At 37.1% G+C, this 19,626-nt stretch overlaps 1 protein-coding gene across 1 annotated transcript; it reads left to right on the plus strand.

Annotated features, from left to right (window-relative positions):
- The first annotated feature begins 1,036 nt into the window (after positions 1-1,036).
- On the plus strand, positions 1,037-17,799 carry Oseg1 (Outer segment 1). The gene is made up of 23 exons (XM_053768407.1): positions 1,037-1,478; positions 1,884-2,114; positions 2,409-2,619; positions 3,039-3,186; positions 3,699-3,853; positions 4,695-4,892; positions 6,018-6,155; positions 7,246-7,374; positions 8,064-8,228; positions 8,556-8,696; positions 8,821-8,918; positions 9,175-9,328; positions 9,622-9,780; positions 10,131-10,291; positions 10,470-10,598; positions 10,796-10,941; positions 11,363-11,516; positions 12,107-12,295; positions 12,752-12,860; positions 13,476-13,644; positions 14,318-14,499; positions 14,824-14,979; positions 15,370-17,799. The coding sequence occupies exons 1-23, from the start codon at positions 1,417-1,419 to the stop codon at positions 15,544-15,546; spliced, it is 3,561 nt and encodes a 1,186-aa protein (XP_053624382.1). The 5' UTR covers positions 1,037-1,416; the 3' UTR covers positions 15,547-17,799.
- Positions 17,800-19,626: the final 1,827 nt, after the last annotated feature.

The raw sequence follows: 19,626 nt of genomic DNA on the forward strand, positions 1-19,626 counted from the left end.
CGTTCCGAAATGCTAGTAGTTTGTAGCTTTGGTAAACATCATTTAATTTAGATTATGACGTGAAAAAGTGCCTGTGAAGGCCTAATTTCTGAATAAATGATTTGATTTGATTTTGATTTTGATTCAATATTGTTGATCCTAAGCATACATGTATTGCCATCCCATATATTGGTAGCCCAACTAGCCCAACCTGCCTACCTATCCTTTTTGTGTGCTAAAAGGTAGACTATAACTATAAGGTGAGTACATCTGATACCTTTTGCTTCTAACTATATATAATGCCAACTCCACACGAACTCAGACACATGCCGACCCAAATGCGTGAACATTGCGCAGTTAGTATGAGTGCTTTTATTTACTGCAATGAAAAACCAGCAATGAATACCCTTCCGCCAAAGTTTCGCAAAATATTTGACGACATTGTGGAGCCTGCATATAAAGAAAAACTTTATTCGGCTATACACATTTAGCCGGTAATATAAAACACATATACTTCATTACAGAGATTTTTAACAGAAGCCGAAACGGTAACCGGCTCAGCTATATGCACAGCGCTGATTTTCATCTGGGCCTGTATATAAGTGAAATAAAAAGAAAGAAATAAAAAATATGTACCTAAATTAAATTTTAAAACAAAGTAAAAATAATAGTCTGTCGTGGCGACATCTACCACGCTACATTGACAACGCCGAGACGCAAAAAGCCGACTATACATATAAGACAAGCCATGTAGGTGACTCATAGCTCTATAGACAGATGGCGCTACGATCGACCAGCTTCGACCTGGATGCCAGCTGATCGAATGCTTGAATATTGCGTATTTTGTATGAGAGCTTTTATTTACCCCAATGAAAAATAAGCAATGTATACTGAACCACCAAAGTTTGGCAAACTGTATGGAGCCTGCATCCGCCTCCGGTCTTCAGTAAAGGGAGGAAGTATGAATTTGATGGTCTTACTTGTCTTGTGATGTCATTTGCATTATTTGTCAATGTCAATGTCATTTAATTTGAATTGAGAGAGATTATTAGGTAGCTGTAGGCTAGGTAGGTAGTAGTTTGTTATGCTTTTGTTGATTGTTGCGTCTGTAAGAAATGAATTAAATCAGAATCTACAAATACTTAAAATAAAAAATCTTATAATTTATATTGTACCTCATATATCCAAGTTATATCCATTTTAATAGTATTGCCCAGATATAATAACCTCAAGTTTTGTTTACATTTTGGTATCGTTGTCAACGAAAATCATCACACAATACCATGCACACTAAACTTATTTCTTAGTGGCATCGAGTTAATAGGTACCTATCTTAGTGGTCTTATACCTATATTTGATTTGAAAGCAGTATGAGATATATTTATTATTAGCTTAGGCTGTGGTTGTCTTGTTTATGAGTTTAACAGTTAGAACACAATGAGAACAGTTCCAAAGTGGGTAAATAAAATACATGAAGCCGATAAAATTGAATTTTCAAGGTAAGACTATTTTCGGGCAACCTTAGCTTATAATATGGCTTAAATTCCTACTTGTCTTCACAAACTAATACTCTCTATGTTTTGTATTTTGGCATACAAATATTGGAAGAAATAAGATGGTACAGCTTAAATTCGTTATATATTGAAATAGCGGGCCGGCCCTGCTTTGCATGGTTAAAAAGATGATAAATTATACTCCTAAAACTTCATCAGAAATCTAAACATTATATATTGGTGAAAACCATGTTTTAAAAAAATGCAGTCTAATATCTAAATAGAATAGAGATGGTTAGCAAGGGAGACAATTAAAGGTTACTAAATAAACGCAAAATAATTCATTAGAGTTGTTCATTGATACACACTGTTTTAAGTAATAATAATACAATTTTTAATGTAATTTTTCAGTGTCCACACACTATGCTTCAGCCCAGATGGCACCCAGCTAGTGGTGGGAGCTGGTGAGAAAGTAATGGTGTATGACCCTCGGGATGGTTCTTTAGTGCAGTTGCTTCAAGCTCACAAAGGTGCGGTATATGCTGTTGCCTATTGTGGTGATGGCAAGAAGTTTGCCAGTGGCAGTGCTGATAAGAATGTCATCATTTGGACCTCAAAGATGGAAGGTGTATTGAAATATTCGTAAGTATGCCATGAAATATTGTGTTTGAAATGTAAAAATATATATTTAGTATTTAATTTATTAAGTTCATGAGAAATGAAGCAAGATTTTGTACCACTACATCTCAAAGCCTTTGGGGTGATTTAATTGAGACTTAGAGCTAAGATTTTGTAGCAGTCTCAATGAAATTTAGACTATTGAATTGATGCTATAACTTAAAAAATATTACATTATCTGAAGAAGTAATTTCTGTACTATCAATAAACTTTTTATTAATAATTTACAATATATACATATTTTTCGAAATGTTACAGGCATAGTGAGGCTATTCAATGTTTAGCCTATAACCCAGTGACGATGCACCTAGCGTCATGCGCACTCTCGGATCTTGCATTTTGGTCGGCGGACGTAAAGGCAGTTCAGAAGCACCGGGTGGCCGGCCGCATCACCTCTTGTGCCTGGTCTCCTAATGGACAAAACCTTGCTATTGGATTAGCAGTTGGTGCTGTCTCTATCCGGGATAGAGTGAGTATATAATATTTGGATTTCCATTATGTTCATAATGTACTTTTTCAGCTTTTAAAGACAACTATTTACCTACTGTGTGATAGCAAATATGGTTGTTTCACTTTTGCTTTTCGTCCAAAATTTGGCTTGTTACATTTTTGCCTATGACATAAGCTTTTATTGACCCCAACAAAAATTTTTATCATTCAATGAGTGACAAAAACCTATCCTGCAGCAAAATATTGAGCAGTTTCTCACTTATTTCATTGTAAGGTATAATTAAATGTGTACACAACAGTTCAGCTCAATTGGTGGAAGATATATGTCTGCTTCAAAATTCAGTTGGTTATTCCACCCGTACAAACAGTTTACCATCGTACATACTCATGTATATTGCAAGTTAAATAAAAGCTTGTAAAAATGCATTCTGACTACAGATGGGAGACGAAGTTCAACGCATCACTCGCGAGGCAGCTGTGTGGGCTGTCACCTTTTACAAAACGACGCTGTTGGTTACCGACTGGAATGAAACCTTGTCGTTTTACAACACCCAAGGGCAACAAGTATCCAAGGATAGAGACATAGGTTGGTAAAAAAGGTCTATGTTTAAAATTACTTATATAAAGTTACTGTTCTACAGAGAACTGTCTATATCTTTACTAATATTATAAAGGATAAAGTAAGTAATACATTTATTTGTTACCACTTCATGCTTTAACTACTCATCCAAGCATGAGTACAGAGAAGGACATAGGCTACATTTTATCCTGAAAAAAAAAAACTTCCCAGGGTAAGATATAGTTGGCTATGCTGAATTTAATTTTGATAACAGTAATAATTCAATTTAATTAAATTATATATAATACAAATAAAACTCTGTTATGTGATAGCAAATAAAAATAGCTACAAATAATTGGTACCGAATAGCTTTATTTGATACAAATTTTTATCGTGAATCCACATTCTGCTAATACATTTAGTATATTTTAATACTTTTAAGTGGATCCCGGGCTCAGACGTCTGCGAGAATATTTTTTTTTTCTATGTAAAAAAAACCATAAGATTCCAGTTAGACGCATATTCCCTGTTACTGCCAGGATTGGCAGCACTTTCAGTGACGATGCTGGGGTCTCTGGTGCTAGTGGGAGGCGTGGGCAGCTGGGCCGTGCTGACCTCCGAGGGCGTGCCCATCCTGAACACGCAGCAGGAGTGGGTGTGGGCTACAGCACCTTCGCCCAACCTCAACACCTTGGTAATTCGTGAAGAACTTACAAAAAGTTCTTAAAACTAACCGCATCTACACTTCATATGGTTATGCTACTCGACTAGTGTACAAACCTGTACATCATGGCCCTGTATCGTTGTTTCCTGGTTGGGGACACCAGCGCAAGCACCAGTCGTGTGATCGGTCCCCATTCTAAGACCATTTCATCCATTTCCCCAAGACCCCCTTTTTGGAGTGTGGTAGTTACCTGTTAACCCTATGTTGACGGCGATCCGTTGAATTTTTACCTGTACCTTTGCAGAACCTAAGTAACTGCTCTAATGTTATGTCTTTAAGATCATCCTCAGATAATGCATCTGAGTCCATCTCATTTCTCTTCTTTAGCACTGCATTAAAATAAGTATTTTTAAAGGTTTATAGTGATAAACCTTTAAAAAGTTCTTTTGATGCATACAATATATCTCGTGCCATATGTTTCTCTGTAGTAAGAGTTTTAATTTAAATAAAAGAATTAATAATTTCATATGGAATTACTGGTTGATACCAATATATTAATAGGCTTTTTTAAATAAAAATAACATTTCTGATCCAAACTTTTTGGATTGCAGGGAATTGCAATCAACACGTGACTAAACAAATCAAAAAGTTCCTTGATGAACAATCAGTCATGGGTATAATAATGATGGATTATCAATCATCCAAACCAAATATGTATAAAAAGTTTTAGCTAAATAGATTGTAGAGAACTTCTTCAGAATTGAGATGTAACTTTTCATTCGAATAAACATAAATAGTTGCTTTCATACATATATACATAGCCAGTTAAAATTAAATACAAAGCTTCTAAAACTCTACTTAATCGTTATAGGCAGTGGCATGTCAAGATGGCACTTTATGGTGCTATCAAGTGGTGTTCAGCACAGTGCACGGGCTGTATCGAGAACGGTACGCGTACCGCGAGAACATGACGGACGTCATTATCCAACATTTGACGTCCGGCAACAAGGTCCGCATCAAGTGTCACGACAGGGTGCAGAAAATAGCAATATACAAGCACAGACTAGCGGTAATTATGTTTAATTTGTAACGTTTCTAAGTCCGGCTGCACACTATCGGCGAAATCAGACCTATGCCGACGCGGAAGAACGTACATTGCATTATTACCCATATTGTACGTGTATGAAGTATTGCCAGCTAGGTGTACAACATTATTTTAGCTAAAAAGGGTAATTTCCTGGTACTTTTTTAAAATGTATTTGTATCGCTATATTTGTATTGACTAACCCATTTTTAATTGCTACGACTACGAGACATCGTCTACGAATGACACTAGTTTCTTTGTTGCATAAAACTAGATTACATGAAAATACCAATCGTCTACGAGAAAATATTTTGTAGATCTTTCTACGAAAATCATAGCAAGGAGCCATCTCTTTATTTTCTAGAAAAAATTCACATAAAATGTGACTCAAATCAATCAACAAATCTCAAATCATACAAATAATCATCATGTTATTAAAACATCTCCATACTCTCAGTTTCCCTACTAGATGTCGCTGATTGTTATTAAAACTCGCTATGGTTTGTGTTTCGGCATAAACTTAAGACGCTGTGTATTTTTAGGCAGCTAAGTCTGATAGTAAAAATAAGTCTGAAATTAGGATAAGTAGGACTTTTTCACACACCACTTGTAAGAAACCAATTTTTGGCGCTTCCTCTACTTTAATAGAGGAGGTTATTAATCATGGGCATATGGTGAAGTACAAAATATATTAGCACTGCCCTACTTTTTGTCATGTTTGTTTCTAATACGTACTACTATCAGCGAAATGAAAGATGTGATGAAGTCTACAATTTATCGCGATACAGTTATATACGCGATCCCCGGTCGGGTCATGTCGTCTACGGGATGTCAAAAGAACAATTCAATTTTATGATTCATAACAAATCTTGTTATGAATCATAAAATTGAAATGTTCTTTTTTAAATGGATGTGTAACAGATTGAAGATAGATAGTTAACAGAAAAAAATGCTTGAAAGATTTAAATTGAAAAGAATGTCAGTGCCCAATCGTCCGGGGATATTTTTTCATTCATATCTACATCTATGTTACCAACACCGTAAATATTAATTTAATTTACGCAATTAAATAATGTTGAATTTGGAATGAATTTATTGACATCGACTCAGGTCCAGTTGCCGGAGCGCGTGGTGGTTTACGAACAGGGGGACGTGGACGGGATGCTGTACCGGGTGAAGCAGAAACTGCCGCAGAAGACGGAGTGCTCGCTGCTGGTGGCCACGAGCGATGCCCTACTTCTGTGCCAGGTACAGACTGCTTTCTAAACGTGGGATATTTTTGGAAAAGCTATTTAGGAAAGTTGCGATCAAGTCAAATCAGAAATTCAGAAAAAAGTGTCATTTTCCATGTGCCAAAAACGAAAATATATATGTGGTTTGTATGACAGTGGGCACACGTGACGTCACAAATATTGGTTTTAATTATACTTTAACTTTTACTTTTACAATTTAAAATTTTACTGTTTGTATAGTAAAGTAGGGTGTGACTGAAATATATTTATTCAAGTGTGACTCTTCACTTAATTATATAGTATTCGTGTATATGTACGTACATTGCTTATTAACTTAGTGTTAATATGAGTTGTCAAGGGAGCTGTGATTTAACTGAAAGAACCTTAGTTTATTTACCTACCAGCTTGCCTTAACCATGAACTAAGGAATATATAAATGTAATAGCCGCGGCTCGGGGCTTGGAAATTTCGGGATGATTATTATCTTATTCCAGATTATATTCTACTTACATACCAACATTCATAACGATCGTTCCAGTTGATTTTGCTTGAAAGAGTAACAATATAAGCTTCCAGTTACGGACAAGACATCTTTAGCCGTCCGTCTGTCATCTTAGGTCGCAGGCTTATACATATATAGGCCCATAACATATTTGTTATCATGCGACCTAAGATAACAGACGGATCGTGGAAAGGAGTAAAGGTGTGAGCACGAGGTGCATATGCACAGGATGTAGGATTTTCCCACTACCAGTGGGGCATGCTCACAAGACTGATCAGTATACTGACTGCTAAAGGTGTCTTGACCAAGTGTGAGGAATGTGTCAGACAATGAAACTCATCAAAGTTCAAAGAGGGTTTATTATAAAATTACAATGCTATATTTTAATCTAAATAATGTACATATGTGTGCTTATATAAAATTAATAATATATATTTGTGAGAATAAAGTAATCGTGCAAACGAATCTCTTCAAAAGATATAAGAGTATTTTCATTATGTACTTCTAAATTTCTAATCTAATCTTGCTACTCCAAGCACACAATATAATAACTATAGGTAAGGCAATAATCGAATTTGACTTTAATATTAATTTTTTAAATCAGGATTCAAAGTTAGTGATGGTGGGTCGGCGGCTGCCGAAGAGTTGGTCAATGCCGGCGCCCATCCGCTACGTCAAAGTTACCACGTTGTATTTTGAAGAGGTGCTGTTGTTGGGGCTTCAAAATGGACAAGTAAGCTATTTTGTATTCTTTTTTACAATTTTGTAGTGCCGTGTATAGTTAACACTTCCGCGGATAAATGATTGCTACAGCAGACGTAACAATTAAACTTCGTTCGTGTCTATCTCGTCAAGTGCCCACAAAAGTGTTTCGGCCTTGGAATTAAATTTACAAATGCCCGGAACATAATGTCGTAAAAATGACATATCCTTACATATTATAAAACAAAGTCTTCTACCGCGTCTGTCTGTCTGTTCGTGATAAATTAAAAAACTAATTAACGGATTTTCATGTGCTGTTCACCAATAGATAGAGTGATTTATTTTACATAAAAAAAACAAATAACATTAGGGTTACCACAAAGGCCGCTAATAACCTATATTTTGATATTTATAACTTTTGGTATCAATCGATATGGATCAAATGTGGATATTATATTGTTAGGATTGTATTTATCCAGCTTTAGCTAGTGAAATAAAGTTAACTATTGTGGTCTATATTTTTCTTTCTTTTCAAGTGGTTCATTGAAATAGCCTACGTCTTGCTCTTTGTCAAATCCCAATTTAAACGGGGTCGGCTTATTCAAATCGCCTAAAGGCAAAAACTTTATTTGTTCTCTTTGATATGCCTTTTCAAAAAGGTCGCGAAAATTGAAAATGGCGTTAACTATAACCAAACCCATTTGCTGTGGTTGTTTTCAGATCTGGCAAGTGGAGCCGGTGACGGGCACGTTTAAGGCGGTGCTGCAGACTCCTGCCAGCGTGCGTTGTCTGGACGTGAGCGCGTCCCGCAGCCGGCTGGCTGTTGTCGACGAGGCCTCCATCTGCAGGGTCTACAGTCTGCCCACTGGGGAACTTCTCTACACTGTGAGCTCTTTGTTACTGCCAAAGACCAAAAATACTATATACACTACAGAGTCGTGACCGATAGAAGATTCTGGCTATTTCCTGGCTATTCCGGCTATTCTCATACAAAGGGTCATGTGTAAAAAATGTCAGCGCTCTGTCTCGTTTCTTCTCATGTATCTCTTTCTTGTATGAGAGAAATTGAAGATACGACTTGGCCTGCAGCTTTCTCTGTTTACGATAATCGATCGGCCTATTTTCTTACCATTGATTTGTCGAGTTATATAATTGCTAAGTTTTATATTTTTATTGCTGTGTTCGTAAATAAATAAACAAAATGTTATTTAGGAGGAGAACGTATCGTCAGTATCGTGGAACTCGTGGTGCGATGATTTACTGAGCTTCTCCGGGGGTGGGCTGCTGTCCATCAAGGCTGGCCTGTTCCCGCCCGCCACGCAGCCGCTGCAGGGCTCTGTCGTCGGTTTCCAGGTAAAGCTTGAGCCATGAAGATGAGTATACTACTAGGAGAATATGTCGTCAGTATGCTGGAACTTACCGTGAGACGAAAGCTTGTATAATATCGAAGTTCTAAGATATGTTTTATTGTTAACAGGGTGGCCGTGTTTTTTGTTTGCAAGCTAACTCTATGCAAACGATAAATGTGCCTCTTTCACACGCAGTTCACCAGAATATCCAGCAGAAGTTGTTCAAGTAAGACCTTTTTAATGCACCAACAAATAGTAAATAATGCCCCAATACTTTATGCCCTGTAACACTGTGTTTTGAGCTTTGGTGAATTTGGTAATCTTGCATGTGTGGGTTTTGTTGGACTGTCGCGTTAAAGTCTATATAGACTACGGAATATTACTGCGATCTTATCATATGATAAGATCGCAGTAATATTCCGTATTCAGGCTGATTTATTTCCCATTCTTATAAATGTATTACCTATTCAAACTGATGTTAGTGAGGCGTACGCTGTTGCGTGTTTGGGCGTCACGGCTCTGGACTGGGAACGGCTCGGGATGGCGGCGTTGGAGGAACTGTCTTTCGAAGTCGCCAAGAAAGCATTCCAGCGCAGCGAAAATATCATATTTTTGACACTCATCGATCAATTACAGGTAATCGATTGAGTCAAAATCTACTATACCATATGTGGGTAAGTCTATTTCAGAGGTTATTTTACGGGGTAAATTAGTAAATTAAAAAGATTATAATTAATATTAATTAAAAAGATTAACAAAGTGTTTCTTGTAACTTATCAATTGTAACAAAAACCCTTTCAATTAATAATAATAATAGTTTTGAGAATTTCGGACATATTTTTGTTAATCTTGAGATGATTACTTTGTAAGGTTTTCTTATCTTTATGCTGTTGATATTTACTAATTAATTATGAAAATATAATGTTTAGGAAAGATTCGAAGCGGGTGAAAAGCGACCGGTGATTGTGGGCGAAGTGGCGGCGTATCGCGGGCGATACGCGGACGCGGCGCGGGCGTTCCACAGTGTGGGGCGCGACGAGCGGGCGCTCAACTTGTACGTCGACTTGCGGATGTTCAACAAGGCACAGGTAAGTTCAATTTAACATTAAACAAGCTGCACGCAATATATCAATTGTTAATAATCAATTTGTTTCGATCTACTTTCAGGGTCTCTCTTTTGCATGTTTCCATTAGTATTTCTTAAACTCAATAATGGTACAATAATGACTAATTTATCCTTATTATTACATATTATAAAACAAAGTCCTCTGCTGCGTTTGTCTGTCTGTTCGCGGTAAACTCAAAAACTACTTTTCGATTTTCATGTGGTTTTCATTGATAGAAGCCGCTAGAAGAAATATAAATTTCTGAATATAATAATAACACTATTTCGCTACTTTACTATGTTTTCACATATATTTGAATTAAATGTTCCCAGGAGTACGTGGGCGAGGGCGAAGGCCTAGCGGCGCTGGCGCGTCGGCGCGCGGAATGGGCGCGGCACGTGAACGAGCCCCGGGCCGCCGCCGAGATGTACCTCGCCGCCGGAGACGTCAAGCGCGCCGCGCAACTCATGGCCGAATCCGGGAAGCGGGATATGTATGTATTTAGTAAAAAAATATATCAATAACAATAAACAAAGATATAGTTTGAAAAAATAATGAAATGAAAATATTCCTGGGAATATGACCGGAAATTTTATCATCTTAAATAATTATTTTCAAAATTAGTTAAAAAGCATGTGACTCATGTGGTTATAATAATTTATTTTTTCCAGGCTGATTGAACTGGCCCGCAAGTTGGACAAGGGCTCGAGCGAGTCTCTGAGACACGTGGCGGAGGCTCTAGTTACTGCAGGGGAACCCGCCACCGCCGCTGACGTGTACCAGCGACTGGGCGACTACCGGTGAACTTATATTATGTTCTCGCATTGTGTCAGCCTGATAGAACTGGCCGATTTTGATGAAATTTGGTATAAATAATGATCAGAATTCAAACAAGGGTTACCGCTGGTGAAGCTGCGGGCAACAACTAGTTATTATTATTCCAATCCACATTTAAAATTTGAGTAGAAATAAAATTAAGTCTGATTTCTGTTTTTAGGAGAGTAGCGCAGCTGGCGGTTTCCGCGGGCGAATGGTCTCGAGCGTTCGCGTTGGCTCGCGAACATTCGGAGTGCCGCCGCGACGTGTATCTGCCGTACGCGCACCGAATGGCGCAGGAGAGCAAGTTCGTGGATGCACAGAAAGGTTTTTATGCTACCTACTTTTAATGCTTATTAATATTTATTGTAAAACTTTATCGTGTAAGTTATTATAATAAATAACTTGTTTATTATGATTAGCTTCTTCTAATGTTTTTTTTCTTTAAGGTCCAATAGGCCAAGCACGTAAATTCTTGTCGTTTAGGTAACCGTATGCTATGCAGTTCGTTAAAAATCTGTTTTCTGCTATTTATAGACAGACTACTGTACTTAATATTAATTTTATTTCAATATTATATTGTGACTACTTGAGTCCCGGCTGAGAAGGTCCGACGAACTATCTGAACGGCCTGTGACAAAGAATCACAACAACTGCCGAAGGATAGAAGTAATTGGAAGAATAAAGAAGAAAATAATAATTGGGACTAAATAAAAAATATTTTAATTAATTTATTTTATTATTCCAGCTTACCACATGGCCGGAGAGACGGCGACGGCGTTGCGAGTGTTCTCGATTCTCGTCGGCAACGCGGTCGCCGAAGAACGCTTCACGGACGCCGGCTACTTGTACCACTTGCTGGCGGCGCAGTGCCTCGACACTGCGGCTGCGTCTGGAGACAAGTAAGTCTTGTATATACAGTGTGCGTAGTGCGACTTTGCTATTTACATCTCACCAACGAGTCGATTCGCAATTAGACACAACTAGCCAATCACAGTGCGCCATTGTGATGTAACGTCAATCACACCGCAATGTGATTGGTTCGCTGCGTCACACTTCGAATCGATTCGGTAGTGAGAAGTGAAACACAAACATGTCGGTTTGTTCCCAATGTGTCACACCGCGATTTGTTACACTGTGACGCATCGGGTGAAAAATTGTTTTGAAGCAATATGTAATACAGTTACACAAAATCGCGGTGTGACTCAGTGTATAGCGGTGAGCTTATCGGCAAAATTGAGATTAGTGACAAGTTTGGTACTTTTAGCACTTTCCATTAATTGACTTTCCATTATTTTACTTGATTGAATTATGCAGCTAACACATTCTGCTAGAAAATTTTGTATCGTTTCATTTGGAAATTCTCACTTGTAAGATTATAAAATTAATAAAAACGTCAACGGCATGAAAGGTATGATAATGTAATTTAATAATGTTATATAAAAGGTCATCGATGAATATTACCACTACTTGTTTAATCATTATTCGCCAGGGAGCGTACCACGAGTCTTCAGAAGTACTTCGCGAACGAGCGTCTGGCGCGTATCTACCACGCGTATGATTCCGTACATCGCTGCGTACACGAGCCATTTTCTCTGTGTCAGCCGGATGCGTTGCTGAACGCGGCGAGATATGTGTTGGCCCTCGTTGATGGCGACCCACCCCCAGGAGTCTCCAAATTGTATCCTTTTTATGGCAAATTCGTATAATAACATTCACCCGAATGTCCCACTGCTCCGTCCAACCAGTTGGACTGACTTTCACTAGAAGATCAAAACTAAATTTAAGATCATAAAATACCAAATGACCACCGTATTACAGTTTCATTCATATACATACGTATTCATACAGTTCCATGATAATGAATGGTAGGGAATCGTTTTATACCAGCGCCTCTATCGGCGAATTCGATATTACTACCGATCAAATCTCTCTTTTAGTATCTCTATACAATGTCCTACGTAGTTTTACACGCTTGGTAAGTTTTGGAGGTATTTTCCAATAATTGCTCAATACTCTGGCGTGTAAAACATAACTCTTCTCCTATCTCAGACATTCAGCTATTTGTATCTAAGTCTTAGGAATGAAAATTCTATCAAATCGACTGATCAGACCGACCCTTAACCTAACAATTCAGCTGTTTATATCTTTGCTTGGCAAAACAGGCGAAAGCTTTGAATGCCAACGGCTTAGCTCTCCAGATGTTGGATAAAATTCTCGGACTCCTGGTTCCCCAAAAATTTCAGGTCAGTATGAAATTTTCGAAAAATACAAGTCCGCCGCAGGGTCCGCTATTTTTGAATAAAATTGCACGCACATATGCGCAAAATACTCGGATTGACATTATAATATGTGATATTATTATATGCTATATTGACATTATTATATGCTGTTTAACTTGGCTATATAAAACGTTGACTATCGCCGCCTAAACAATGCCGCAACACCAGTGCTGATTTAAAATTTTGTAGCGGATGTTTTTGGTGTTAACACGCCGGGCGTGACTGGCACAGGTTCGCAAAACGTGTAACAGTACAGTGACAGACAGTAAAAGTACTATATGAGTCAGATTTATATTCAAACTTATACAGTGGGATTCGAATTTAGGACCTGTCGGTTCACAGGCGGGCGTCTAACCGGTAGACCATCACCGCTTCAAACTTAAGAACTTCTTTCTTTCTAAACTAGCGCTAAAATATATTTCATATTTTACTATTGTTTTTTTACTATTATATTTGACATTTACTGAAAGAGACAAAACATATACTTAAACATTAGCTTAAAGTATGCCTAAACTTTATGACTAACAGAGTAACACTGGTGTCAGATTGCAGTTATAGTATTAAAATTGATGTATTTAGGAGAGCGTAGAGCTATTGATACTGAAAACACGCGCGGCGGGCGGCGGGGAGGGGCGGGACGAGGACGTGGCGCCACTGTGTTGGCGGTGTCGCCGCCACGCGCCACCACTCTGCGCCACACGCTGCCCGCATTGCCGGCACGCTTTGGCCCACTCACTGGCTACTCATGGTAACTGTCTCACTGATAGATAGGAAGATAAAACTTGTTTTTCATGATACAGTCTCACTGCTGTTGTACAGTCGGTCTATGAACAATCCATAATATGAGGATATTAATATGGATTCTTCGTAGATCGACGGTACTACAGGAGCGAGACTGTACCATGAAGGAGGCTTGATTCGTATTCCTCATGGCAGGGACGTGATCCTTAAGTGGTGCTTGATTCCACTTGACGTTTTTACCAATAAATTGTGTGATTCCTGAGGAATAATTTAGTATAGGACGGGCCGCTAGTCCTTCCTCACAAAATTCCGCATTTATTATTATAAATACTAATATAATAAATACTATAATAATAAATATTTATAATATACTAATATAATTTATAATATACTAATATTATAAATGCGGAATTTTGTGAGGATGTATGTGTGTATGTTTGACGTAAAATCTACATGACGGATTGTTATGGAATTTGGTAGACTGGTAGAATATAACCTGGTATATCACATAGGGTCTTCATCTTCACATCTTTTATCCCGAAATTTAGACGGAAGCAAAGGCCCGGTGCACAGCTAGTATATACTAAAATCCACGCTTACGAAATAGTATTATACGGTATTATAGTTTAATTCTAAGTAAATTTAAACACATATATTCTAAATATTGTATAATGTTACAGAAGTGTTGCCTCTTGTACAATTCGAGCCTTCGGAGGGAATAACAGAAGAGGAAGCGATGAGCCTGATAGAACGGTCGCCGCTCCCCGACACCGCGAGTAGAGAGGACAGCGGCGGCGCGGAAGTGTTGAGAATAGACCACATCGACGACAGTGGTGACCCCTTTCTGGATAAAGTGGACGAGGTAACTGCCCCATTGCTTCGCTGCATCGAAGCAGCGTGTTACCGCTCCGTTGTTTTCCATAGTATTTGCACAATGGAGTCAAAGTCTTAACATGAGTAGACAATAACAGGCCGTGTGCTCTTGACATAATCTAAAAAAGTAGTAGGCTACTTTTTTAGATTGGACTTCGTCTGTCTCCGTGGCAAATTTCATCAAAATCGGTCCAGTAGTGTTTAATTTTATACATTACAAACAAAAAACAAATATTTTATCTTAATAACAACAGTACGTATATAGAGTTATTATTTTCGTGACGTATTTATAGTTACGTAAACATTTTTGTAGGACGACGAGTCGGGCGTAGTGTCATGCAGCCGCGGCGCCCTGCTGCGGCTGAGTCCGGCCAGCGTGGTGGTGGTCCGGCGGCCGCTGCAGCCGCCGATGTACTACCGCAACATGCTGCCCGAATTGCCCGCTATGGCGTGCCCGCACTGCCAAAATGTCAGTACCAGTAAATTAATAAACTAATATTAAAAATAAGAATGTCCGTCTGTTTGTTCCGGTTTCACAGATAAACCACTGGTTTAATTTTGATGAAGTTCGTGTTTTAAAATCTCCGTTTAATAGATACTTTGTTTTTGAAAAATATATTTCATAATATATTTTAGGTTGACCTGGGTCCCGGCAAAAATATAGTATCGTTGAGTTAGTAAACTAAGTTACTAGTTAGTATATAAGTAATGCCAGTTAAGAGGACATGGTGCCTTCATTTATTTTCTTTAATTTCTTGACAGACTGTATGTATGATGATAAATATGATCGGGCAGAATCTTGCAACTGCCCATCACATCTGCCATTCATTAATCAATAATGGTATTTATATTTTTACAGCTATTTTACATGGAGGATTATGAGATTCAGTTAGTAACGAAAGGTCACTGTCCTTTCTGTCGACACGCTGCGGACGAATCGCGAACAGACGAAGAAAGCATCGACGATTCCCTCCTAAACGGCTCTACTACTTCGACACCGGGCAGTCCCAGCAATGGACACAATTCTTGGCGATAACTACCTTTCATAGTGTGTCTATATCAAGTAGTTTGGTGTTAATTAATGCAATTATGAAAATTGTATTGTATATGTATTATCTACATTTATAATTTTGCACATATGTGCAACGTACTTTGCACATTGAGTATACATTTTTAATTTAGGACGCCTTTTAGGAATTTCCCTCAGTGTTTACGTGAACATAATCCCCTTTAAATTTTTAATCAATGCTGGCGTTACGACATTGTTAATTTCACTTTTTTAACATTAACAAATAGTCCAAGCTTCGTAAATTCATTCAAAGAACACATGAGCTATGAGGTTGATCGTGCGCAGTGTTTGCATCAGCGGCGCCTCTTTCGCTATGTTTGTTCTCCCGTTTAGGCAATGTGTTAAGTTTTATTAACAAATAAATGATGTTGATAAAACTTCAGACTCACACATCACTCACATTACCTAGACACACTACTGGTATTACATTACTTGCAAAGTTTTATTTTATACTGTAGGCAATTAGGCATACGGCTCACCTGATGGTAACTGGTATGCCACCGCAGTCTATCTAGTGTTTAGCCACATCACCCTGTCAGTAAACTACAAGTTGCTTCAAACTAGACTAAAATTTGCTTTCCACATAATTATCATCAATGATTTGTAATATTTTATATACATTATTACTTTTCGTTAAGCTCAACACTCTTAGTCGTCTCAAAACTGTATTGTTTTACTTTTGCAGTTCTGAGGTTGAATTTAATTTAGGTTTCTTTTCCTTGACATGATAGCCCGGTCAATTCATCCGTGCTTACAGAAATAACCAGAAAGTACATAAATAAAAATATGAAATGTGAACTATTGCTTACTAGCGAAGATAGTTTAGAAACAGACAGACGTAGAAGGCGACTTTGTTTTATACTATGTAGTGATAATATACCTACTTATTAATAAAAAAGAATAATAAAATTTGTAATATTAAAATAAGGCCCACCAAAAAATTTCGACCAATCCCACTGAAATTCACAATGTATTGTAACACAAAGTAGAAAACACCATAAATTTAATTAGAATAGTAATGTAGTTGCAGCAATATGCTTCTAATTATAGGTACTCAAATATGTTTAAAATATTGAAATGATGGATTCATGTTACCTTTCTGAGATTTTACGAATAATAATAAAAATATTCGATATCATAATAGTTGTACATTTCAATGAAATGAGTAAGTATATGTTTCTGGCGAATTTTAATTTGATTAAGTATATAACTAGATATATCTAAATAGTATTTTTATATAAGTACACAGATATATGAGTATCCTGTATTAGTATTTATAGATTATATGTACATAAAATGGGTTACACTTATTAAAATATATCTATTTCAGAATACATTGTGTAAGGAAATTTAGTTCGCGCGTACAGCCACTAGGTACTTAGAAAATTAATCCGTTTTCTCGTTGTGAAAATGCAGCAAATGTATGTTATATATGTATGTTATTAATTTGTTATTTTTTTTACACAATATCTCTGGAAGAAGTGTTATGAAATTGGGCACATGGGTAGAATATAACCTGGAATAACACATATGGAACTTTTTATCCCGAAATTCCCACGGGAGTGATGCCTCGGGGCACAGTTAGTTTGCACAGTTCGTTTTTGTAAAAGTTTATAATCTGGTTTACACAAGCTTGAGTCGAATAGCACAATATACTTTTTCTTTACTAAAAGTTATATTTTAAAAATTTGCGTCCCAAATTTGTATGATCTAATCATACACATGCCTTATAGAAATGTAATTTTAATTAACGGTATTTTAGTTATTTTATAGGCTAGCGCCCTGCACGCTCCCGTGGGAATTTAGGGATAAAAAGTAGCCTATATGTTATTCCAGGTTATTTTCTATCCACAATCGGTCCAGTAGATAAAGCGCGATAACAAACAAACTTACTTTCACATATATAATATTAGTTGGGTTATGGACGGTCAAAGTACGAGAATTTTTATTCGTATTTAAATAATAATCATACAATTAGCTCTAACATTGATGTTCATTTAGGAAACTACTGAATCTGATATTTAGTTCACATGGACGAATCATTGAGCAAAGATTTTTTAGTTAATAAAACTTGAGCATACTTTAATTGCCCTGTTCGATGTATTTACCTATAAAAATATGATCTCTAAGCATTTAGAATATATATAATTATATAGCGTTATGTTATAAACATTGTAACTGATGTGATACTACCACCGTCCAATAAAAATATACACTGATACAAAATATCTGTCTATTCATAAAAATAAACTTCTTCATCATTATACCTAGAATCCTTGACTAGACTGCGCAAGAGAACCTCTTGATTTGAAATTGCCAGAACGAGACAAGGATGCCATTAGGGATGAAATTCTATTTTTATGTGGTCTATGTGGTTGTCTAGTCTTCTCCTAAATATTTTTCACATGCTTTCTGCTGAATTATTTTTATATGGTATTACCTACCTATACATAATATTTTCGACTAAATAGATGTTGCCCGAGGCTCCGCTCCCATGGGAATTTTGAGATAAAATATAGCCTATATCAATCTTGGATAATGTACATTTCTAATGGTGGAAGACTTGGTTTGGTAGTTTCGGAGATTATCCGCCTCAAACATACAAACTCACAAGCGTTTACCTCTTTATAATAGATGGGTTGTACCTATCTGTACAATAATACTAATTTACTACACCAGTAAAGCGCCTGAACTCATCTATTGGTTTGTCTATCCATGGTTTCAGTGTTTCCCATTACTGTCATTGGGCACAGCGCTCTCATAATAGGACACAATTAGGTGCGCCGAATCAATCACTTGGATACGCCCAAACCTGTGGCCCAAACGGTCAGAGCGTAAGTGATTGATTGCTCAGTAAGCCCGATTAAGTTCTAAGTATGGATGTTTCCGTATAGTACAATGTACTTACAAGTTACTGGAACAGAATCGTAGCCTCGATTTATCGATGTATACGTGCCCATACCATAATAATTATGTATTTACCTGATAATTTACTTTGGTTTTACTTGAGCGAAGCCGGGACGGGCAGCTAGTATAATATATAGTTATGCAGTATAAAACAGATTTTACTAGACAAATTATTTAAATCACAAGTACCATTAATATAAGTATTATCGATTAATCGAGGCTACGATTCTGTTCCGTTTCAGTAATTTTGTACATCTCGAAAGGATCGACAGTTTTACGCCGACCTGCCACGGAAACTATTTGCAGACAATCAAATATAGTCTATGTCCATCCTCATTCCCACGCTACTCATTGGTGAGATTTTTTGAAATCTGTTTAGTGGTTCCTTAGATTACCCCCTATATACAAACTCACCCAAAAATACAAAAAACTTATAACACTTTCCTTGTATGTTAGGTTTGTAGTTTTAATGTAAGGGGTATTCTTTATTACATTTCAAACAGATACTACTAACTATATATATATATATATATATAAATAGGGAAGTACCGTAGTCACAATAAGTAGGTATATATGACCGCCCGTTGTTATAAGACATTCTCAATTTCTCAAGTCTAGATAAGCAAGCTAATAAAATGCTTTTGATGAAAATGAGTAAGACTATAGTCATCTCATTCCTGGTTTTTAAGTATTCTTTTAGCACTTGCACTTGCTCTCTTTGAAGACAATCGTAAATTGTGTCTACGCTGTAGGAGTTTTAAACAGCTGTATTCAACGGAATTAGCACTGCACGACTTCTCAAATACGTGCAGAGATAATGCACTGATGCACTTAGTGCATTTACCAAGATATGGCGCACGTCGGACGCGGTATCCGCCGTTGAGGTCAAGAAAATAAATATTAAGTTACGAAAATAATGCGAGTTTACTCTAAAAAACCCAAGAAGTAATTTAGGCGAAGAAAAATTGTAAGAATAATCTATTATCAGTTACTGTCTGTGTTCAGTCGCTGATCTACGCAAGTACATAACTGATTTGAATTAGTGATCACCTTTTTTCTATATATGTCATAAACACTAGGCAGCGTACCTAATGTCATACATAATATTTCTATATTCAAGAAAAATAAGGAAATTTAAGT

The sequence above is a fragment of the Plodia interpunctella genome, chromosome Z (assembly GCF_027563975.2).
Source record: "Plodia interpunctella isolate USDA-ARS_2022_Savannah chromosome Z, ilPloInte3.2, whole genome shotgun sequence".
Lineage (NCBI taxonomy): Eukaryota > Metazoa > Arthropoda > Insecta > Lepidoptera > Pyralidae > Plodia > Plodia interpunctella.